Source organism: Microtus pennsylvanicus, chromosome 7 (assembly GCF_037038515.1).
Source record: "Microtus pennsylvanicus isolate mMicPen1 chromosome 7, mMicPen1.hap1, whole genome shotgun sequence".
NCBI lineage: Eukaryota > Metazoa > Chordata > Mammalia > Rodentia > Cricetidae > Microtus > Microtus pennsylvanicus.
In genome coordinates this window covers 32,231,748-32,257,302 of record NC_134585.1, presented here as the reverse complement: position 1 = coordinate 32,257,302, position 25,555 = coordinate 32,231,748, and the positions used below count along the sequence as shown (strand labels likewise).

The 25,555-nt window shown below is 40.3% G+C and overlaps 1 protein-coding gene across 4 annotated transcripts in view; it reads right to left on the bottom strand.

The window, feature by feature from the left end:
* The window catches only part of Rev1 (REV1 DNA directed polymerase), a 71,811-nt gene extending 48,927 nt beyond the window's left edge, over positions 1-22,884 (bottom strand). The window contains exons 1-3 of one of the 4 annotated variants that reach the window (XM_075980385.1): positions 22,523-22,657; positions 21,246-21,308; positions 674-737 (exon numbers count right to left, since the gene is read on the bottom strand). In XM_075980385.1, coding sequence (XP_075836500.1) covers positions 674-727 — 54 coding nt within the window. In that variant the 5' untranslated portion in view covers positions 728-737; positions 21,246-21,308; positions 22,523-22,657. Of the gene's footprint in view, positions 1-673; positions 738-21,245; positions 21,309-22,522; positions 22,729-22,818 lie in introns of those variants that run through there. The other 3 variants (XM_075980388.1, XM_075980387.1, XM_075980386.1) reach the window with 3 other exon arrangements.
* Between the last annotated feature and the right edge of the window lie 2,671 nt (positions 22,885-25,555).

Sequence of the window (25,555 nt, the reverse complement as noted above, 5' to 3'; positions counted from 1 at the left end):
GTCTCATTTTTTTAACCTTAAAATAATTTGCTTGACTGTTCTGCTTATGTCTTTAAAGTAAAGCTATAGGTGACAGTTTATAGTGGTACAGTTTGTCTAAACTGCAAATGACTTGTTTTTACTGTTTATTAAAATTGTACATGCTCACTATAATTGTTTTTCAGAAAATAAATATAAAAAGAAAACTAAAACTATTGTAACCCCATTTACTAACATTTTGGAAGGCTAATCTCAAGCCTTCTTTCTATGTTTCACAACACTAAATTAGAATCATATGCAATATTCCTTTATTACCCACTAATTCAATCAAGGCTATCATCCCAGGTTAAAACATACATAGCTAAGTAATAACTACAGTGTTTTACTATATACAGATGATTAATTGACAACACCCTACTTACTGGATACTTATATATTTTTCCTGTTTCTCAGTATTATTAGCATTAATGAGATAAACTGTAATAAATTGCTGTGTGCAAGAATATTTACTTCCTAAGGTCAAAATTCTTGACAGTAAAATGAAGTTTAAAGGTTAGAGTTTATCAACAGTGTTAAGATTTTCAATACACTATAGAAAACAGAGTTGGTATGAAGTCACAAGTTATACTGTAAGCCATATAATAAACTAAAAGGAACAAAAATTATCTAGACATTTAAATATTTTTAAACACACCCATTTTTCCCAGCCATCATTTTCAGCTCGCTTCCTCCATCCACCTCGCCTCATGGTGGAGCTTCTGTATTGGGGAGAAAAAAAAGTCAATTTTTATTCTGTAATGTACTCTTCATTGGTATTTTATCAAGGAAAATAGGAAATTTAAAAATTTGAATGTCTAATTAGTGCAAGACAAAAGTATAACGAATGCCAAGTAAGCTTTTTCAAAATCATTTTCAGATTGCTAAGTGAAATTTGCTCATAAAAATCCCCCTTACAGGTTTAAACACTTTTCCACTGTGTGTGAAGGGTAGTTGGGGGAAAGATCTAGGCACACTCAATACAACTAACCCAACTCCACTTACTTGTTACCACTAATTAGTTCAACAAGCTACTAAGGTATTTCCTCTTTCATCTGTCCTATAATGGCTCTTAAATTGTGTCATACTAGACATTCAAGAATGCATACACAGCTTAACAAATCTGTCCTACAAAATGCCCCCAAGAAATTCATTAAAAGAAAACATCATAGGGGAATGATTATCCTGAAAACAAATTAAAATAATTCATTTTATGTCCATTGGTGTTTTGCTTGCATATATAACTGTGGGAGGGTGTCACAAGCCCTGAACTGGAGTTACAGACAGGTGCAAGCTGCCATGTGGGTACGTACTGGGAATTGAACCCTGGTTCCCTGGAAGAGCAGACAATACTCTCAACCACTAAGCCATCTCTGCAAGCCCCCAATCTGGTATTCTCAAGGCAGCACTTAGTCACCCGTACCATAAACCACCAAGATTATCAAATGATGTCTTGTCCCGAGCTTCAGGACAGTTAAGTCATTCTTAAGTCAAAAGAGGCACTAAATGAATCCTTATAAAGTCAAATTCTTCTAGTTACAAGTTGGGCTATAGTCAGGCAGTGGGAGGCAGAGGCAGGTGTATTTCTGTGAGTTTGAGGCCAACCTGCTCTACAGAGCTACTTTCAAGACAGCCAAGGCTGTTATACTCTGTCTCAAAAAAAATCAGAAAAAGCAAACCAAACCAAAAACCAAGTTGGGTTATCACTGTATTTTATTTTTCATAAATTAATACTTATGATTTTTTCTTTAATTATAAAAATTATGTGAAGCCATATGTACACTACCAAAGTCAAATTAGTTTGTGTGATTTATAAGAATCATTGACACTTAAAACATATTTTAGCCACACAGATTAGCAGATACTTTGTTTAAAATACTCCTAGTTCTTGAAACATCCTATGATTTGGTTTCTTTTGCAGACATTTTTATTAATAACGTATTGTACACATAAAAAATGACTAAAAGATATCCAGAAATTGTCAGCTAAGTTCGAGTAGTGAGATAAACAATTTAAATGTTTCAGGAGCATATGCAAAGTGCCCTGAGAATAAATTACTAATTCTGCAGACAGAAGAATTTTGCTTTTAAAGTTTAAGCATGGGTGTTCAATGATGTATTCATTACCAAGCCCAGAAATGCCATCTTTCTCTTAAATGTTAACTCCCCGTAAGTAGCTGACTTTGCCAGTCCTAAAGATTTCACCACTTAAGAGTCAAAAAAAAGTAATACAAAATTCCTGGTGTCAAATTCTTAATCAATACATGTGTTTTTATAAGCAAATAACTTGGGAATTCTGGCTACTATATGCTAACATGTATAGTCACAATAATTAAATGTGACTACTTGCAATCACCTGAAAGTATAGCCCATATGCTAGATATTTGAACACTTAGTCCCCAGCTGGTGTTGCTATTTGGGAGGGCTAAACAGGTGTGGCCTTGCTGGAGGAAGTGCGTCTCTAGAGGTAAGCTTTGTAAGGTTAAAGACTGTAGGAAAACAATTGAGAAAAGTCAAATTTACAGTTTGCTTTCTCTGCCTCATGCTTTGTGGTTCAAGATGTGAGTTCTCAGCATGCTGCTCCAGCTGCCATTCTTCCAATCACAATGGACATAATAATTATCCTTCTGGAATTCTAAGCCCAAATAAAGTCTTTTGTAAATTGTCTTGGTCATGGTGTTTTATCACAACAGAAAAGTAACTAATGCACTATTTCCCTGCTAAATGAAAGTAAACCAAATAATAAACATATCTTTAAATTTAAAGCCAGGTGTGGTGGTACACACTTATAATTTCAGGAACTGGGAGGTGAAAAGAGGATCAGGAGCTCAAGGTCACCACATCTGGCAGCTCACAACCACCTCTAACTCCAACTTCAAGAGATCTGACTCTTTCTGCATGCCACCAGCACCTGTGTTCACATTTGCACATGCCGCCCCCCACCACCAAGCACATGCCACACACATACAAATACATATAACTGAAATAAAAACATGAATCTTTAACAAAAAAATCTGAAAACTCACAAATTCTGTAATAATAGTTTAACAAATAGTATTACCATAAAAATCTCCTCTCCTGCCAGGCAGTGGTGATGCACGCCTTTAATCCCAGCACTCGAGAGGCAGAGGCAGGCGGATCTCTGTGAGTTCGAGGCCAGCCTGGTCTACAAGAGCTAGTTCCAGGATAGGAACCAAAAAAAACTATGGAGAAACCGTCTCGAAAAATCAAAAAAAAAAAAAAAAAACCTCTCCTAAGATGGGTACAGACAAAACTGGCAATTGGATCACATTTGAGACCAACTAGAACCACATAGTAGATGGGAATTAACTACAAATCACTTACAGGATTGGTAAGATGTTCTTAAACAAGGAAGATGCTAAGGAAATATATTCTTGTAAGTTATAATGTGTCATGATATAAAAGCCTAAATTTCTGCTAATCTGTAAAGATCAAATAAGTTGTTTATCAATGTCTCTGCATGTTTATCTATAGAAAGCTTCTCCACTCAAAGAAACTGGCTTATTTAAGCAAATAAGACTCTCTAAAGAGAGAACAATAGATCAGGATAGTAATAACCTAATATAATAGTCCTCAAAAAAAAAAAAAGGTTGTTTTTACCCTCTGTTCCAAGCAACATTCTGAGTTACGGCATGTTCTCTTTGCTATGCCTATCCATAAAGAAGAATGCTCTACACTGACAAGTCATCAATTATCAAGTTAGACTTGTAAATGAAAACCACCTTGTTTTCAGGTGAAACTCTTGCAGATTGGGGTTTCCAAGCTAATTCCACAGTGCGTGATGATCTTGGGTAAAGTGCAAAAGTTCCTAAAACTTAATATACAAACTAAAATAGTTGTATACTATTTTATCTCTGTATCCTGCGACATTAACACAGAAAAGCTATCAATAAGGGCATCAAAAAATTAAATTAAAAAATGAATAAAGTATAAACTCATGAATATAAAATACCCTTATTCCCAGCATTTGGGGTATGTGCTCAATAAAACTTTAAGAGTTATTACAGTACTCTACCCTTCCAGTTCAGAGTGAAAATCAAATTAGAATATACTTAGAAACCTTTGAAAACTACATAGTGCTAATAATACTTAAAATGAGCAGCCAACCTCTACAACACAATGGAAAGGACTTAGTAATGACAGCTATGCTAAAGTCCAGTCAGGGACTGCTGCCTAGTTATGATACAGGGTGAGCACAAAAGCACTAATTCTGACATTCTTCACCTACAAAAGAGGAATGTGAGACTGACTAGAACTCAAATTCCTTTATGGGGCCATATATGGACATAAAGTAGAGATGTGACCATAGTAAAGAAAGATGGAGGTAAAAAGGGCAAGCAAGGGAGGTTCACACTTAAACCCACCTTTAGCAGGCCTCTTTTTTAAATTTTGGATTTAGGCTCTGAATAAAGAGTTTTCTCAAAGATAAAAAGTAAAAATAAATGCCTTTTGGAATAGACTGGCTAGATTTAAACTAATCAACTAAAAATCTCAGTTCTTGCTTCTTGTTTCCATGAGACCCTACAAAGGGAGCCATAAATGCCAACCACTGAAAGGTTCTGCAAACTAAAACTTTAAGGAAATATGCAGGTAAAAAAATTTAAAAAACAGCCAAATTAGTGACTATCAAATATAGCCATGTCAGCATGCAGCAACTTAGCCACGTGTGGCAAACAGAAGCAAAATGCCTAGTAGCTGGGATTTGAAATGTTTACAGAAGAAGGCTTCCTGATTTACTCTGTTCTAGAAGTCTCAAGAGAGCCTGCTTGCTTAATCTGTATGGAACAGGATTATGTAAACTTACATTCTTCTTGCTGGCACACCAGTAACAGCTCATTCTATATTTCAATGTGCGTGTCAAGAGGCTGTTCACACCCCAACAAAAAACTTCATTTTATTTGCTTCCCATGGTTATTGCTAAATTTTATTTATTTTTATTTCTTGTTTCTCTTACACAGGGTGTATTTAGCCCACGATGGCATGAAACTCACAGCTATCCTCTTAACTCAGCCTAAGTTCTGACATTAGTCACATTTGATTCTTTTTCTTTGTTTTTTTGTTCTTTTTTGAGACACAGTTTCGCTTTGGAGCCTGTCCTGGAACTAGCTCTTGTAGACCAGGCTTGGTTGGCCTCAAACTCACAGAGATCCGCCTGCCTCTGCCTCCTAAGTGCTGGAAGTAAAGGCATGCACTACCACTGCCTGGCCACATTTGATTCTTAATTTTAGTATTTACCAAAGGAATGATCTTCATCAAGAATAATAATTTTCATGCAGAGTGGTATTTCTTTTTATCTATTTATAAAAAAAAAATACTAACACCATAACAGTTCATCACACCCTAGCAAAAAAAAAAATCTCCCAAATACATATGTATCATTAATCTGATGGTTACATAGTCATAACTCTAAATATGTGAGCAATTAACTAATGGAACTGAAGTGTGATAGTACACATCTGTAGTTTCTACACTCGGAAGACCGCGGCTAAAGGATAGCCAGTTTGGGTTACCGAGTAGCAGTAACAGCAGTGGGGTGGGGAGAGAAAGGGAAAAAAGGCAAGCAAGCCAAGTGTGGTCAATCATACCTGCAATCACAACACTCAGGAAGCTAAGGCAGGAGGATTTTGAGTTCAAGCCAACAGAAGCTTGCTATGTAGCCAGATCATGTCCCAAACAAACCAATAACCAAAGTAAATGCAATTGCCTTTGAGTGACTTTTATTACGTCTCATTACTACAGTCATATTCAGATGTAAAGTGCTATCTTACCTTTATTTAATGGTCATAAGAGATATTTGCTGACTAAATCAAATATATAATGAATTAATGAATGTACACATTTCAGTAATATGACATAATTCATAATGTGATACAAATACAAAGAAAGTCACCTGTGGCCACCCTATTTATAGGAAAGGCTAAAATAAACTTAACTTGGTTTGGGCTCACTCCCATCTCTCTACTCAATACCCATCTCTCTACTCAATACCTTTCTTTTTTCCTTACCTTAGCCATCACTTTTCTACTTAGGCATTTGCTTACAACTGAAGACCTATTTAACAGCTCAACGTATAGAGGAATCCAGGGGTATCTGTATTTAAAAAGACTTCCCCATAAGAAATCAATGGGGAAAGGACCTTTTAAATGAAATAGTGTTACTCAAACTGGAATATCATGTGCAAAAGAAGGTAGCCCCTCAACTTACACTATATGTAAAAATTCATTCAAAATAGATTTAAAAATGGATTTCAAGAACAAAAAAATTTAAACTCTAGAAAGAAAAATAGGTGAACATTTGACAGCTGATTGTTACGTCCAGATCGTGGGGTCCCCCCAAAACCACTACAGAGTCTGCACTCATATATAAAAGCAAAAAGCCTTTATTCAAGCTTAAACTTGGACTCTCTGTATGTTCAACGTAGCCGCTGAGAACAGAGAGGGATGGGATATATGTGTGTGTGTATGTATATACACACACATATAAGTAATATCACATATAAAAAATATGACACACATAATATCATATATATCTCATAGTAGAAGTTGGGGTGAGTGGATTTTCAGGGTTCAGGACCTTCACTAGCTGACATTTGTCTAGGGGTCTTGGCAAAAGGGGAATAGGTGAGTCCTGGGTTCAGGAACATCTGGTGATCTTATCTAATGGTTGGAATGTCAGGTACTTCCCTTTAAATGCTGACCCTCCCTGGAACCCTGTGCTGCCTGCAATGGCAGTTGTGCAGGCAGGCTGCCCTGGGCTCCACAGATTGGCAATGATTTCTTGGATACAATACAAAAAGCACAGCAACAAAAAAGTAGAAGAACTGGACAATATTCAGATTTAATACTATGAAAGCAGAAGGGGAACTACAACAGAAGATCAACTAGAGCAAAGGAGGAGGAGCTGGGGGGTGACATGAACAAATGATATATACATTATAAAAATTCTATAATAAAACCATTATATGCTAACTACAAAAAGTAAAAACTGGGGCAGAAGAAATGGCTCAACATTTAAAAACACTTGCACAGAAAAAAACCAAAACCAAACAAACAAAAAGCTTGCACAGGACCCAGGTTCAGTTCCCAGCACCCACATGGCAACTTAGAACCATCTGTAACCCCAGTTTCAGGGGATAACAACCTCTTCTGGTCTCTGCAGGGACCAGGTACACACATTGTACAAATACATACACTTAGCCAAATACTCATACACATAAATCTGTTTTATGATAAAACTGTCAAAAAAACACAGTAGTGAAAAGACAACCTATAAAATAAGAATATCTGAAATCATATATTCAATAAAATATAGACTATTTAAAACTAATTTATCATTAATGACAAAAGCAATCTAATTAAAACTAGGTGCAGATTTGATGTAGAGATGGCCAATAGCATATGAAGACAAGTTCACATTTACCAATCATACAAAACCCTCAAGGAGATGCCTTCTCACATTCAAAGGGAGAGGGTGCAGAGGAGATTCTGATTGAATCCAGAGCCTTATGTACCCCAGGCAAGCACTCTGCCACTTAGCAACATTCTCAACCCTTGGTTTTATGAATCAGAGTCTATGTAGCCCAGATAGTCAAGAACCCCTGATCCTCTTGCTTTCATCTAACAAGAAAGAAAATAAATGTTGAAACCGGGAAGATACTAGAACCCCTTGTGCGCTACAGGCGAGAATGTAAAACGATGTTTCTGCTGTGGGAAAAAGTGGCAGGAATGCAAAGCATTATAGCAGAATCATATTATCTCTATGTGCACTTCTGAGTAGGGTAACAAACAGATTTATCTATACACCCATATTCACAGCAGCAGCGTTCACAATAGGGAAGATGGAAACAACCCCAAAAGTGCCTTGGCCTAAAATGACATAAACAAAAAGTGGCATATACACATACGAAGTAATAATAAAGAAATAATAATATTTAGACTTAGGAAATTTAACACATGATACAAGTCATAAAATATAATGCTAAGCAAAAGCAGCCATTTGTAAAATTAATGAAGATAACATAGTATTTAAAAAGCAAAGCAGAAAAGTTAAAGAAAAAAGGTAAATACTCCCATTTATACCAGATACTTCAAGTAGTTAAATTTAGAGACTGAAAGTAGAATGGTGTTTTGAGGGTGAGGGTAATAACAGGAAGCACTTTCAAGATGAAAGGGAACAAGAGATGAATGGTGGTGACGGACGCTACACACTGCACTAATGTTGCTGAACTTCACATTTAAAAATGGTTGGGACTGAAGAGATGACTGAGTAGCCAAGAACACTGGCTGCTCTTTCAGAGAACTGTGGCGGGCTCCATTGCCAGCACCCACATGGTGGATCACAAATGTCTTTAACTCCAGTCCCAGGGGTTATCCTCTTCTAGCCTGAAGCTACCAGACACAAATGCAAAACAACTTTACTCATAAAATTTTAAAAATTAAAAAGCTTCAACAAAAATGTTCAGTTTTTATGTTTTAAGTATTTTACCATAATTTTAGAAACTTTTTTTTAAAGCAGGAAGTTAGAAGCACGCCACAGGAACAGAGACTGTCAAATAGGAAGGTGGAGAGCACAAAGCTAGGCTAAGAGTCAACCTCTCCAAGAAGTATGTGCAACAGTGCCTATGACTTTTTTCTTGGAATCAGGGGCAGTGGGAGATCAAACACAGGCAATTTATAAAGACCATGTACTGCTCTCAGGAGTGGCTAAATAAATGGAATACAAACCCACAGGCCTAGAAGAGTTTTCAGAGTGCCTGTACCAATATACTCTTATATTTTTCCATACAGAGTGGAGGTTTTAACACCAGATCAATGACCTTCTGAGATGAATTTGAGTACAAATATTTATACAGCTGCTTTTTAGGGCTTTTTCAGACTCAACCACAAAGACTATCAATGTCTCAGGGCTATGGTTCTCAAATTCCTAAATTTTAAGAGCAGTACATTCTTCGATTCCATACCTCATGAATCATTGCAAACCTAACCTATATATTAATGTTAGGTTAATTTGAAGGAATATACATCAAACTATTTAAAGTGAAAACAAAAGCTATGCACCCAAGTGAAAGGCCCTAGTAACTATTTCCATAAAAGCACAAATACTAGCTTTCATTTCTAGATTTGTCTTTAGGGATTCTAAACCAAGATAGCATGTATTCTAAGATGAGTGTTATGTGTAAGATACCCTTTAGGAAAATGTAAGTAGTACAATGCCGGAATGCTTTAGTCAAGTTTTATACTGACTACCTCTCCCATTCTTTAATTATGAGTTCCCCCTCCCCTGCCACACTTAGTATTCTGTGATTTTTCCCCCTACTAAAATATAGCAATTCCTATACTAGATGAAATACCTTTTTTCTTTTAGGTTAGGGTCTCCTGATACCTACCCCAGTTTCCAAACAGCTGGGACTCAGACAAGTGCCTCCACACCCAATTAAGGCACATCTTGATCAACAGCAGGTGAGGACTTTATCAATTAGAATGGCTATAAGCACTCTCCAAACCAAAACTAAACCAAGAGAACGGGATTTGGCCTTGCTCAAATCCTTTTCTGAAAGTGAGCCTGATATATCCTTTCTTGGGAATGATGTAGAAAGTCTTTCTGTATATACGTTGCTTTTATTGGTTAACGAATAAAGAAACTATCTTGGCATGTAATGGGGCAGAATAGAGCGGGGGGGGGGGGGGGAACTAAAGTGAATGCTGGAAGAAGGCAGAGTCAGGAACACCATGTAGCCGCCACCAGGAACAGACTTTACCCAGTAAGTCACATCTTCGTGGCAGGGTTAATTTAAGATATGAGTTAGTCAGAAATACGCTTTAAGCGATTGGCCAAACAGTATTGCATGGTTTCTGTTTGATTATTTTGGGGCTGAGCAGCGGGGAAACGAACATGTGGCCTCCCTACAACATTCGGAGTATTGTTAGACTCCTCCCATTATTGTCTGGTGTTCATGAAGTACACTATCATGTTGACAAAATATTCAGTCCTATGTATTATTAAAAACAATTTTCCCTCTTTTATTTGTATTACAGCATACTTTGTAATAAAAATTAGAAAAATAGTAACAGTAAATTACCCATGTTTCTACCTTATAAAAAATTAAAACTTTGTAGTTTCTTCCTTTCAGTATTTCTTAACTTATTAGCATTTAAGTTCTTTACACCAAGGTATATTTTATTTCAATACCTTTTTCTAAGGAGGGATTCTGTATCTATAACTGATCTTTACTAACTGCCTTCTAAGACAGAGAAGCTAGAATACTGATGAAGTTAACTGACAGTTTATGATATAAAATCATACTTTTGTTTTTAGAAATGGGATCTCACTGACCTGGAAAATTCCCAGGTAACAAAGATGCCCTAAACCTCAGAGATCCACAGGCCTCTACTTCCTAAATGCTGGATTAAAGGTGCGAAACCACACCCAGTATGGGAGCCAAAAGAAATGGGTCTGTTCACCTTGACCGAATATCAGAGAATTCAAGTCTATTCCTGCTCCTTCAAGGGGAGGAGATTTGATCCAGGGAGTGACTGCCTACAGGATACTTAGCCTAAGGTGTGGTCCTTGCACACCCAGCCTCAACAACAGAATGTTCAACTCAGGATTTAGTTGCTTGACTTTTCAGGTGCGGAAGTAGGTAATTGCTCTGTTTGTCCTTTACGTCACGGTGAATCAGTCTTTTGCCTCCTACCCTCCTCTTTTGGTTTTGCGCGGGTATTCACTGGATTCCCTCCCAGTTCTATTCTGAGTCTCTGTTCCTTTTCTTTCATTATCTCTGTTCCTCCTGCCTAATATTTTTAATCCTCACACACCTCTACCCTGGAAGGTGCAAACCCCGACAGCACAGTTTTATTTTCTTAAAAACTAATGTTCCCATATTTTTCAAAGGAGAAGCTAACAAAGGTATTAACATGAATTGCTATAGAGGACCACTTCTACCAAATTAAACTAGTTTAGTACAACTCAATAAAAACAGATACTCAGGGAACAGAGAGGTGGTTCAGCAAGTAAACATGCCTATTCTGATAACCTGAGTCCTACTCCCTTGGCGGAGGTCAAAGAACCCTTTCACAGGGGCCACCAAAGACCATCAGAAAACAGAGATATTTACATTATGACTCATAACACTACCAAAATGACAGTTATGAAGTAGCAACAAGAATATTTATTGTGGGGAGTCACCACAACATGGGGACTGTACTAAAGGGACACAGCATTAAGGCTGAGCCACTGATGCAGAGGCAAAGATCGGACTTCCACAGGTTGTTCTCTAAGCTCCATACACCACACACACAAATTAAGGATAACTTTTTTTTTTTAAAGAAAAACAGACGCTTTTCTACCAGGGAATTTAGTACCTATTTGTGGTAGACACATTAGTAGCCATATTTTTTAATAGGACTAAGGAAGAAAACAGGCCCTAAATATAAGGCCTTCCTAGACTAACTCCAACTAGTCCATATGTATGAAAAGTAGAAGCACAACTTGGTCCTAAGTCACTGACTTAAAATCAGTCAGCTAAATCTTGGTCCTTTAATATGGACAGGTTGACTGGACCAATTCTACAGTCTTCTACAGTGTTTAAACTACCATTTTATATACTTGCTTATTTAAAATACCAAACAAACAAGCAAATAAAGCCTTCACAGGGCTGGAGAAATGGCCCAGTGGCTCTACAGCTTAGAATACTGAGTGCTATTTTAGAGGGCTAAGGTTCAATTCCCAGCAATTATATGGAGGCTCACAACCACCTACTACAGTTCTAGTGGATCAGATGCCCTCTTCTGGCTTCCACAGGCATCAATCATACATGCAGTACAGACATACATGCAGGCAAAACATCCATATAAATAAAACTAATTTTACAACTCCATTAACAGATATACCATTCTAATGTACAGAGAAATTTAACAAAAAAACTTTTAAGACATAAATAAGCATATTATGAAACCTTTTCTATGCTTTCAAAAAATAAGAGATGTGCCTGTCCATAACATGGCTACACATTAAAAACTAACTTTATCCAAAGGGGCCTTAGTTCTTGAACATGTTCTACACATCCTTGAGATTTGCTATTAAACCATCCTTTTGGGGGGAGGAGGGAGGAAGACTTCAAATAGTTTAATAATCTGGTCTGTTGTAGTAACTTTGAGCCCTGTATTTTCAACCTCCTGAAGGGCTGGAAAATAAAGGTCAATCACACCAGCAGCTATTATATCTAAAGAGTTCAAGTTCCAATAAATTCTCTGGATAATTTCATGAGTTTCCTTTAGTCCTGCAAATCACTGTCATAACTCTACCCAGAAAAGACAAACAAAATCCTATGGAGCTCTTCTATGTGCTCCTTGGCTAATTTTCATCTGTATTTTTCACTACAACAAATCCAAGCTCAAGAGCTTTCATGTGTTCTGAGCTCATCCAGAGACTTACTGAACCAGAGTAGTACAGACAATTCCCAAACATGCAGTTGGCATTAGAAATGAAGACAACTCAACCCACCTCCTTCCTGACCAAAAAACAAGGTTATCTAGACCAAAAAAAAAAGTAATAAAATTAAAAAGGCATTATTTTCTAATTTTCAATCTTCCTTTCATGTTTCCTACATCTTTAGTGGGATATAATTGGCAACTATAAATCACATTTCCTAAAGTCAAGAGTATGCATGCTACTAAGCTCTGGGCAGTAAAATATGAACAGAGCATAGGCAAAATCTGCCATATTCATGTTACCCTCCCTAGTATTGGGGCATCAAATGTCCTATATTCTTAAAGAAAACTGCTTAATTAATGCACTTGTGAAGTAGCAGTTTCAACTGTGATCCTTACAGCTAAGCCTGAGTGGGCAACAGACCAAGACAAAGAATCCAAAGGAGTAAAATACCACTAACCATGATGGAAGAGCATCAAAGAATTATCTGTAGGAAACTTCAAGGTTGCAGTAAATCATAGTAAACTTTGAAACCACAGGATTTCAAAGGTCATATGCAAGTCTAAAGGTAGAGACAAACAGGTGAGGAACAGAAGTAATATCAAAGAAGGTGTAAAACTCTGGAGCAGTGGTTCTCATACCCGAGCATCAAAATCATAAAGCAGGCCTAGGAAACAAAAGAGACCACTGAATTCCAACTTAAATGATCGGGACTTAGAAAACTACAGGTGTTTGGTTGGGTAGGGCTGGGAATTTATATTTTTAAAAGTTCCCAAGTAATTTAGAAGCTGTTGGTCATGGGCTGATTCTGCTGATATTTAAAGTGTATGCAGTGGGGAAGTGGAGTTAGAGACTAGGGCAGGAGCACAGGTAAAAAGTGTATGAGGAAAAGAGAAAATGCTGGCACACAGTCAGTGCCCAGCCTGGAAAAATTCTGTAGGAGTATATTACAGGTGACAGTCTCTCACTCCTCCTCCCTTCAAATCCGGATCAGATTAACAATCACCTTCAAACTCACTGTCATTTGCCATTTTCAAGGTAAGTAAAGTAAGTATAAACCACAATGAAAGGTTTATCAAAGATAAAAGACTTACATAAAACAAAATACTAGATTCTACATTAGACACTGACAGAATGCAATCAAGCACAGAGAAAGCAATAAAAATCAGGTTGGAGAAGAAAACCGACAAAATAACATGTAAAAGGAGATATAAGCTTTAGGCAATAATGAAATAATGAAATGTGCTTTTAAAGGTAGAAGGGAACAGGGAAGGAGAGAGGAAGCAGTGATGTTAGAAAGAGAAAAATTCTTAAGACTATAAAAAAAAATACAGAGCTAAGGTAACATTCTAGATGTAATAGATGAACAGAGATAGCTGAGGAATGTCACAGAAAGTCTTGAGTATTAACCTTAGAAGCTTAAATTTTACTTTAAGGAAATAATACAGAATGTTCGCAGAAATCTTCATCTTGTGTATTCCATCTACACATTTTACTATCTTTCTAAAACTCACAAGGTAAATGAACACCAATGATACGTAACTAAAAATCCCATGGAACAAGTGAAGTTCAAAAATATGTTCTACCTTGTTATTAGGGAGATGGCTCAGTAGTAAAATGACTGCCCTTCAAGCACGATGCCCTGAGCTGGGGTCACCAGCACCCATATAGAAAAGCCATGATAGCATGTACCTTTAATCCCAGAACTGTGAAGTGAATCTCTGGAGTTCACCAGGTATCTGCCTAGCCTAGCTGAATGGATGAGCTACAGGTTCATTCAGTGTGAGTGCCTATTTCAAAAATTAAGGTAGCTGAGGAGGACAACAAACACTGACCTCTAGCCTTCACATGTACACAACCATACATACATACCTACACACTATACACACACAAAGTCTATTTATGTATATACACAAGTATATATGTGTGTGTGTGTGTGTGTGTGTGTGTGTATGTATGTATGTATGTATACTTTCCTATCTGTTCGATTTTCTGCAAGTCTCTTTTCTCACTAATCTTTAAATTTAATGTAATTGCAAATGAACATAAAAAGAAAATTTAAATTGTCAAAACTTCTGGACTCTTCCCTTGCCTTCATGCTGTGAAGTTCCCATATTTAGAAAGAAAATCACTACATTCTTCAAGATCCTGAAACTGTAATTCAATGTAAGTTTAGTACACGATGCTTGTTTTGGAGGTTTTTTTTGGCTTTGAGGCTGGTTCTCATGTAGCCCAGACAGGGGCCCCAAATTCACTAGGTAGCTTAGGATGACCTTGATCGTCATCCTCCTACCTCTACCTCCCGAGTACTAGGATAATAAGGTATCTACCACAACAGTCACAGTGTACTATACCTTAGCTAACATTCTAAGAAAGCTAATTTCAAGAGAATTTAAAATGCTCTCTGAATGACAATTAGAAGTAAGATTCCCTAAAGGCATAAAGGACATGGAGAAGAATATTAGCCTCCACTATCACAAGTAGTCAACGTGCCAGTGTCAGTACTCCCTCTTACGTACGAAAATTCCAAATGGCAATCTTCAGAATTTTCTAAGTCTAACAGATTAACAACACATCCATCTCAATCACAAAAAAACTCACTGTTTTTTCACTCAGCAGCAGTAAACTACCTAGATCAAAATATGTGATTCAAAGGAATTCCAAATACCAATATTTCAGACAACCTAGCTTTTTAAAAAGTATTTATAAACACAACTTACAATAGAAACTATGTAAATAAAAGTTTGACTGAGGGGCTGGAAAGATGGCTCAGAGGTTAAAAGCACTGACTGTTCTTCCAGAGGTCCCAGGTTCAATTCCTATCACCCTCGGTAACTCCAGTTCCAAGGGACCCGACACCCATAGCAAAAACACTAATGCACATAAAAATGAAAAAAAAAAAAAAGAAAAGCCGGGCGGTGGTGGCGCACGCCTTTAATCCCAGCACTCGGGAGGCAGAGGCAGGCGGATCTCTGTGAGTTCGAGACCAGCCTGGTCTACAGAGCTAGTTCCAGGACAGGCTCCAAAGCCACAGAGAAACCCTGTCTCGAAAAAATAAATAAATAAATAAATAAATAAATAAATAAATAAATAAATAAATAAATAAAAAGAAAGAAAAGAAAAAAGAACAAAGGTTTTTTAAAAATTGACTGAAATGAACATCATCCCACGTTTAAGATTCTACTGCATCAACAGAAATGTTATAATCCTCAACAGACAGCAATCCTTTCAGATTATAGGAGGCGGGGACAGCAATTTCCTCTGAACTCAAACAGTCCCTTTTGGAGAGAGAAGAGGCCCTTGAAACTCAGGAAGTAAAGCTGAAACTTGGAAGTTTCAGAGGACCTTTCCCCAAGGTTGCACAAGCAATTAATGTTGCCTATCAGTCTGCTTAATAAAAAATTTAATTTCTAGCATGACAGAGAGATCCTGAGCCCAAAGAATCAAAATTCAAAATCTCAACTTCATAATTCAGTCTAGTGCCTAAAAGATAAAAATGATTAAGACCATTCTTAGTAATCTCAGAGGTAAGAATGATGGAGTTTAGAAAATATACAACCCCTCTCTTATGACTAAACCTTCTAGAAGTTTCTCCTAAACCTTCAGTGTGATCAAAAAAGCAATATTCTGGTTTATTTTCTAACATCAGACTTTTTGTCCACCCCTGCTCACATGTAAAGTCACGGGGTCAGATGGTAAACTTCAGTTCACACACCAGAACCCACATTTAAAATAACAATAATAAAACCTGGTTTGGTGACACCCACTTGTGTTGGAGAGGGCAGAGGGTTCCATGTCCTCTAGCCAGCCAGCCTAGCCTATTTGTCCAATTCCAATCCAATGAAAATCTGTTTTATAAAAACCGTGGATGGTACCTGAAGAACAACACTCAACGTTGTCCTCTGGCTTCCACAGATGCAAGCACATATGCAGAGCCATGGAGCCAAACTGGCTTTAAAAAGGATTTCCATGACCCAGTGAGACAGCTCAGTGGACCATGATTCTTGCAGCCAAGCCTGATGAAATGAGTTCAATACCTGGGAGCTACCAAGGCCTACCAGCTGTCCTCTGGCCCCCAAACATACAAACAGATGTAAATTGTTAGAGGGAAGAAGGGAGATGGTCAGTGGGTAAAGCACTTGTCATCAAGCATGAGGATCCAAGTCTGATGCACATTCAAACACCAGAGCCCAAGTGGTAGGAGAACCAATTCCCCCACAAATTGTCCTGAGTTCCTTATATGTACACTCACACATATAGACACATGCACACAAACTAAATGAATGTAATTTTAAAAAATAAAAGGTTTCTTAAATCATCTCTACCTGGACAGATAAGAAAGCACTAAATTTAACAACATTATATGACAAAATTTTTAACTACTTCCTATTTTCTAAGGAAGTGCCAATTTTCTAAGACTACAATTCTCAGAGGAATGCAACTTTAAAAGCCACAAAATTATATCATCCATATAACTGTTAAGACATTTAATGCTGACACTCTTAAGAGGCCCAGACTAACTTCTGTCTTATGTTTACCAAGCTCATTTGCAAGTTTGCCCGCCCTCTCTCGACATCTCCCTCATGCCTATTATGACTATGTGATCCCCCTCCCTTAATGTCCACGTTTAAATCTGTACTTATAAACTACAGTTCTGGGGCTAGAGAGATGCTCTGTGGTTAAAAGAACTTGTTGTGCAATCATGAGGCCTGTTGTCCAAATCCAAGCATCCTGCAGACACCTGTAACTACAGTTTCAAACAGACACCCTCTTATTAGGTAGAAATAATGGAAAAAAACTGCCAGTAATTCGGAGAAACATAAACTTACAAATGCAAACCTTTGTCCTTTTTAAATGTAGCTCACAAAAGAGTTAGGACCCTGGGTCATGAATCAGAAGTAGGTAAAAATCCTGGATTCTTTTGTACCATGAGACCCAGCCAAGTAATATCATTTCTGCAAATCTGTTTCTTCATAACTGAGCCTACTGTATATGGTACTTTTGAATATTAAATGAGAAACCACTTAGCAAAGAGTCCTGGAACATAGTCCATACTCAATAATTTACCAATTATTAAGTTTTAGAATAAGTGTTAAACAGACAAGTAGTATTTAATATTCTTTTAAGTTTCAGCCACAAAGCTTAGAATCCTATGACTTATAGTTGAGATGAGATACAAAACAAACTACAAAAAGCCATTTGCTAAGGATAAATACTAAGTGAAAATAATTGTATTATACAAGAGTAATTGTCATAGGCAGAATCTTAAGTTTAGAAAAATAACTCAATATGTATTAGCTCAAGTATCTATTATTACAAAGCTATGGTCTTATTTATTTCTCTAATCACTAAAGAAAAAACCAATACATTAAAAAAAAAAGTCAAAGGCAGGCATGTAGAATGTTACTAGACTGTTTTAAGCTCTAATTTACGAACCAAAATACACCATGTAGGGAAAACTGTGTGAAAGATGGCAGAAAACCACACGAAAGATGATAAAACACCTCTCTTTCCTAAACACTACAAAAATCAGATTTCCATGAGATCTTCAGACTTTCCTGTCAGAAGACAAAAAGTCCCTAGCAAGATCTTCATTGCCACAATCATATTTCCAGTAGAACGAACCTCAAAGCAAAACCTATGAAAACCACTCTGATCGGTGGCTGTTGGGATAATCACTCTTAGCCATCTTCTTCAGACTGGAAAATAAAATACCTGACATACATATTAAGACTAAGCAGCGGCCACCCATTCTCAGTAGTTTATTTTTATCTTATTCTAGACAGAGAAGCTATTTAAAAAGTCAAATTCTGGCAGGCAAAAAAACTTTATTCAAAAATTATAAAAACTAATTCAAGTTTATCTCATGCCAACAATAAAAAATACCATCAGTATGTGAAGCAAATTTTTTAAAGATTTTTTTTTTTAAGGCAGGGGAGAAGGCACACAGAAGTTTGCAATCATGAAGACCTGAGTTCAGATCTTTAGCCATGCAAAATGTGACTAAGGATGGGTGCAGTGATGCACATTTTTAACTCCAGTGCTTTGGGGTGATAACTGATGGAGGAAGGTCATTGGTTAAATAAAAGAAAACTGCTTGGCCCTCATTGGTTAGAAGATAGGTGGGAGGAGTAAACAGAACAGAACGCTGGGAAGAAGAGGAAGTGAGCTCAGACTCCACAGCTCTTCTCTCGGGAGCAGACGCCTCAGAGAGACGCCATGCTCCCAGCTCCCAGCTCCCAGGCAGACGCACGCGATGAAGCTCCAGCTCAGACCCAGGATGGACATAGGCTAGAATCTTCCCGGTAAGCGCACCTTGGGGTGCAACACAGATGATTAGAAATGGGCTAAATTAATATGTGAGAATTAGCCTAGAAGAGGCTTGATAGAAATGGGCCAAGCAGTGTTTAAAAGAATACAGTTTCCATGTAATTATTTCGGGTAAAGCTAGCCGGGCAGGCGGCTGGGGTGTTGGGGAAGCAGCCCCGCCTACTACAGATAACAGAAAAATCCTAGGAGCTAGCCAGTCTAGTCAAAATGGCAAGCAAGCTCCAGGTTCAGTGAGAGATAGTGACTCAGAAGCTAAGGGAGAGCAACTGGAAGACATTGGACATAGACGTGTGGTCTCCATACAAAGTGCAGGAAATTCAGACTACTGTACTTTACACGCATTCACTCAATTACTCACTAGCACTACAGGTAGGTGATACTACAGTTATCATATGTAGATGATTAAAATGAGGCACCTGAAGTCACTAACCTGTCCAGGGTCAATCAGTAATGGTAGAAGGCAGGATGTTGACTGAAGTTGTCAAACATTCAAATCAACTACAACATTCATTCAACAACTTTTTGTAAGAGCTTATTAGGTACTAGGCACAGTTCTAAATACTGACGATAAAATTACGAATAAATCTAGTAAGAGCCAACAAGTCTAATGGGAAAAAACTAACAAGTGAAAATGTATATGATAATAAATACAATAGAGAGCCGGGCGGTGGTGGCGCACGCCTTTAATCCCAGCACTCGGGAGGCAGAGGCAGGCGGATCTCTGTGAGTTCAAGACCAGCCTGGTCTACAAGAGCTGGTTCCAGGACAGGCTCCAAAACCAGAGAAACCCTGTCTCGAAAAAACCAAAAAAAAATAAAAAATAAATACAATGGAGAAAAAGAACAAAATCAAAAATAAAACAATTTAAAAAAAGCAAACAAAATGTCAAACAACAGGAAGAAAAAGACTTGCTTCTATTTCAGGGACGTGAAGATCCCCTGAAGTAAAGAGTCTACTGACATCCCCAGAAGAGGTGTGCAGTTAACTCCCTAGGCAGCATCCTGAGGCCAAGCTGTAAAGAGTCATGGATATTGGCAGCTGTCAAATCATTTGATGCCTTAAGGGTGGGGATAAGGGACTTAGATTCAATTCTGTATGTAACCCAGAGCTTTTGGAGGATTTTAAGCAAGAAATGATCAATCTAAGTTCTTTTTCAAAAGATCATTCTGATACTTATGTGAGAACAACCGAAATAAGGACGCCAGCACCAATCCCACAATCCAAGGAGAGCAACACTCAAACTTAAGGCCTAAATCTGTGTGTAGTTTACAAGTAGATGAGATATTAAAAGAATCTGTGACTTGTCTCTAAAGACTTGAATTATCATACTCTCATACTGTGTTCAAAAGGTAAATTTGTAAAACATCCACTAACATCCACATTAATGTTTCAGTTGGCACCATTATTTCTTGTAAAAGAAAAATACACCATAGGTCTTTTTTTTTTTCTCCATTTTTCAATATTCTGTTTAACCCGCCCTGTGATTTATTTTGGTTTCTGTTTGAGGTGGAATCTCACTATACAGCCCCTAACTGGTCTGAACTTCACTACGTAGACAAGATTGACCTCAAATTCTCAAGAGATCCATCTCTGTCTCCCTAGTAGTGCTGGGATTAAAGGTGTGTACCACCAAGCCTGGCTTTTCTGATTTACAATCCCTTCCATTCTAACAAAGCAAAAAGAATCACACCAACAACCTTCAGTATCCGCTCACTGGGAGACAACAGGTTAGTTTTCTTCTCATGCTCTATCTCTAGCATAGCAGGCCCTGCTATGGTACACTGTGAAGAGTGTACCAGGAAACACTGAGTACACATCGTCTCGATAAGTGCCTTTCATTTAAGAACTAACTTACCAGTCAGCTACCCAAGCTGGAAAATAAGGTCTTCAAACTTAAGAGTGAAAAACTTGCCCAAAGTCATACAACTGTCAGAGACAAAACTCCAAACCCCTATCTAAAGCCTTTGATTTTTTTCCATTTCAGAAGCCATTAAAGACTGTATGTATAACTTCAGTAAAGGCAGTATGTAGTCACTGGAACTCACTAACAGTGACTGGTTGTTGACAGATCTTTTTTTTTTTTTTTCTTATTTGAATCTTAGTTTTCTTTCTTTTTTTTTTTTGGGTTTTTTGAGACAGGGTTTCTCTGTGGTTTTGGAGCCTGTCCTGGAACTAGCTCTTGTAGACCAGGCTGGTCTCGAACTCACAGAGATCCGCCTGCCTCTGCCTCCCGAGTGCTGGGATTAAAGGCGTGTGCCACCACCGCCCGGCTGAATCTTAGTTTTCAAAGGGGTTGAAAAGCAAATTAACTTTGAAAATTATTATTTTTCTACTTGAGACGACATAGAACTCAATCCTAAAAATGATTCCCATTATTTTAAAAAGTGAATAATCTTAGAATAATCTTAAAGGTGACACCCATATTTAAAGTGACATACAATCATTATTTACCATAAAAAGGAGTAAAGTTTCATGACAAGATACACGAATTGGTACCAACTGACCTCAAAGGACCTAAAAGACAAAGAAATCACAGTAATTCAAGAAAAATGGCAAATAACTAGCCTAAGCAGGTAACCAAGTGCGTGTTTATAGACTGTCCAGCTGGATGGAGAGCTTAAGGGAAGCTTCCAGCACAGGTACTAATGGGAGGGAGAGAGGGGCATTCTAGCAGCATTTGCCTGGGCAAAGCCCTGCCAATGTGAGAAAGCGGACTCCTAAGTTTTAAAGCCCATGGAGGGCAACGTTTAGGCTGAGCTAATGTACACTCCACAGGAACAAGGCTACAGCAGGTCTCACTCTACCTAAAGGAGGAACTGGTGTGCTCGGAAGACTAGAGAAGCCAAAGACCAGTCAAGATATTCAAGAGTTGTTACACAGCCCTTAACAGTTACAAATCCTTTTTATGATGTGTTTCTATCTCTATCTATATGTCATTTCTACTCTACGCATGGCCCGAGGAAAAAAAAAAACTGGAGTAAAATTCTAATTAAGGTGTATCACCTGTCATGTTTCTTAAACAATTAAGGAACGCTGTTATAGGAAGGTCGGAGCTTTCCAAACCGGGGACAGGAAAGGAAGAGCCCCCAAACACAGACAAGTGGCCTCTCCATCGACCCCTTGGCTGTTATTTTAACGGCACATCCAAGAGTGTAGGGAGCGCCTGTGGGGACACACTTGGGACAGGTGTCCTGAAAACGAGGAAGACAGATAAATAACAAGGAAAAGGGGAGTGAGAAAAACACTGCATCCGGCATGCCTGCGAGCAAGGGAGCGGGAGAAGCCGGGGTACAGGGACCGAGCGGTGAGTCCAGGCCGGAGGACGGCGACGCCGCGCCCGGGCGCCCGTGCCACGTTCTGCGATCGCTGGGGGAGCGAACACTCGAACGCGCGAGTGAATGAATGGCCGGCGAGGCGCGGGCGCAGCAAAGAGTGAGTTGCGGAGCCGGCGGCGGGACGGGAGAAGCAGGGCCGTGGGCGCCCGGGGTCGCCTGGCGACGGAGCGCGGGAGGCAGCGCCGGGGTGGCCGCGCCATGGCGGAGAGGGAACGGGAGGTCACGCGTTACATAACCCGGCGGCCAGAGGCGCAAGGACGGCGCGACAGGCAGCAGGCCTCGGAGCGGCGCCGCGGGCTCCGGGCCTCCGTCCCCCCCCACCAGCGCCTCAGGCCGCGCAGGCGGCAGCGGCTCGGCGCCCCTCCCCCACCCGCCGGCCCGGGGGTCGCTCACCTTCCGCGCCGCCCCAGGCCACCATGCCCGGGCCCAGCCGCTTCTTCGGGCCTCTCGCGGGGACCGACGCCGCCGCCGCCACACACTGCCCTCGCCGCGGCCGGGACAAACGTCGGGGAAGGCAGCCGGTCGCAGAGCCGCACAGCGCCGCGGCCCACGCTCCCGCAGTCACGGCGCCCGCCTCGCGCCTCCCGCCCCTCCCCCTCCGCCCCGCTAGCCAGCTACAGCGCGCGCCCGGCCAGCTTCCCCCTCCCGTCCCTGCCGCGGCCCGCTGCCCGGGATCCGCTTGCACTCACCGGGCGCGGCGCACGCGCGCTGCTCGCGCCCGGCCCGAGGCGACCCCGGCCCCGCCCTCCTTTCGCGCCGGCGCCCGCAGGGGGCAGCGCCTCGGCGGCACGTGACTGTGTCGCGGGCTGGGCGGGAGGAAGGCGGCCCGGGACCTGCCGCATCACCACGCTGCCTCCGCCGCCTCCCGCCCGGGGTCGCGGCGCCCGGGCCAGCTGGCTAATCCTGCTGCCGCTGCAGCGACGCGCGGCCCCGCCCCGCCCCGCCCGGGCTTCCCAGCCGCCTAGGGCGCGGGGGCCGGGACTAACCCGGTTTACGGACGCTCGGGGTCTGTGGAGGCGCCAAACGCGCCGCCGCACCGCACCAGCGATTGATTTGCAGCGCCACCTAGCGGCAGCCAGGACGCACGCAGCCTGGCACATGCTCCGTCCCGGAGCGGAGAACCTCGGCCCACGCCGTTGAGCGGGGATGCGCGCCGCACCACGGGGTCGCTTGCTGGCAACCAGCTCTGGCAGAGCCCAGAAACGACCCTACCTCATCTTTCTACGGCCGGTTCGGCATTCCCCCTGCGACCAATAGCCTTTCCCATAAGCAACATACGGACCAGAAGAAAATCGTTTTTCCGTGTCGTGTTAAAAACACCCACGTACACATAACACGCATTTAACAATTCCATTTTCTAGCAAAAAACAATCGTCTCATAAGGATCATTTGGCTCGCCTCTGCGGTGTCTGTTCAATGGCAGACACTATGGTTATTCTGATAGTCTTTATTGTGGGAATGCTCAAACATGAAGCCAACCAACCTTGCCAAGGTTCAACACTTTCCGTTCCTCCACCTTAGACATCTGAAGACTTTGTAAGCACTTAGAAAACAATCAGTCTTGAAACTTGCCTTTGCAAGCCTGAGGTTCGATTCCCAGAAAAGAAAGGAGATATTTAAATAAAATCGATCTCTCTCTCTCAAATCGAGTTCCTAGCTGCAACACCAGCAGCAAGTCGTGTACTAAAATGCCACACGAAAACAACAAAACAATGAGACATAGGAAATTTTTTTGTCTCTACATGGCAGTTATTTCACTAAGGAAAAATGGCAAAACTTGGTTTTTGAAATTGAAAATTAACCTGTGAACGCTGCAAGGAATGGGCCATTGTATTTCAATTTCAGTTTCGTTCCTACTCTTCCATAATCAAAGATGACTTTTTCTGTATTTTCTCAAGCAAAAATAAACTGTCTCAGTTTGCTTTCTATTGCTGTCACAAACATCACCAAAAGCAACTTGGGGAGAAAAGGATTAATTTCTTACAACTCACAGTCCACCATGAAGGGAAATCCGAACAGGAACCTGGAGGTAGGAACTGAAGCAGAGACTGTGGAGGAGCCCTGATTACTTGACTTGCTCCTTAAGGCGGTCAGGTTCCTCTCTTATATAACTGAGACCCCTTGGGGGGGGCACCGCCCATAGTGGGCTGGGCCCTCCCACATCAATTACCAATCAAGAAGATGTTCCACAGACTTGTCCACAGGTTCCGTCTTCCCAGATGACCCTAGTTTCGAGAAGATGCCAGCACACGCGTCTTGGCAGTGCCTTTGTAGAATCCAGCGACACGGTCTAAACTGTTCTTTAGCACCAGTTTGCAACCGCCTAGAAAAGAAAAACGTCTTTCTCTATAAAAAGAAACAGAATCAAGAGACAAGCAGAAATACAATGGAGACAAACTCTAGAGTCCTTGTTATGAATAAGTCTGCCCAGGGTTTGTTCTTATCTATTTCAGAATGTTCTTACTTCACCTTTATCCAGTCATCACACATTTAATTATTCTTATCAAGACTATTCTTCTCTAAGGTGAGCTGGTCTCTTCTGGACCCCCACACTTGGAAGTTCTTTGGAAATTTGTACTTTTTTCTCTCCTTTCTAAGCTTCATTAAAATAGATTTACAAATAATCACTGCTGGCACCTTAAGAGACCTATAGGCATGCAGGCCAGTGGCCCTTTTAGGATCGTGGATAAAAGGACATGATTCTGCTGCTCATTCACCTTGATCTTCAGCAGGCAATTCCTTGGGAAATGCACAGCTCGCCTTGAAAAAGCAAGAAACTTTATAAGGTTTGGACTCAAGCCCCTGGGGTGCTCTGCTCACAGTGGCTCGTGTTGCCATAGGTTGTGTTGATTATTACAAAACATTCTATCCATTATGCTGAAAGATGAACTAACAAGAGCCCACATGCCCTGAGGATGTTGGAAGCAGAGTTGAGTTGCCGTGACTTAATTCCTTCAAACATATGTACATGTCGCAAACGTGCACATATGTTTGCATCCAGCCAACACCGTTCACAAAATTCACTGTGATCCAACAATTCGTCATGGTGTGCATTCTGTACCCCACTTACCGTGCACGTCTCTCATGTTAGTGGACAAACACATTGATCTCCTGTCTCCAGAAAGCCCTTAGTGTGGTGCGAGAGGCAGCAGCTGCGGGGTAGGTTCAGGGCTACCACCTGAAGGCCATCTGTGGGCCCCAGGGGGAACCTGTCAGGAAAGCTGCAGTTTGGACTGAGATTGGTTCTGTGAGGGAAACACCACTCTCAGAGGGAGCAGCATGTGCACAGGCAGAGAACGGAGGACAGAGAACATTCTAGGAACCGTGAAGGATGAAGTAGAGTGTGGCATAGGGACGAATCATCCCAAAAAGGAAGCCGGGAAGGCAAAATGGGGGCTGGGATTACGAAGGACCCTGTAAAGGTGA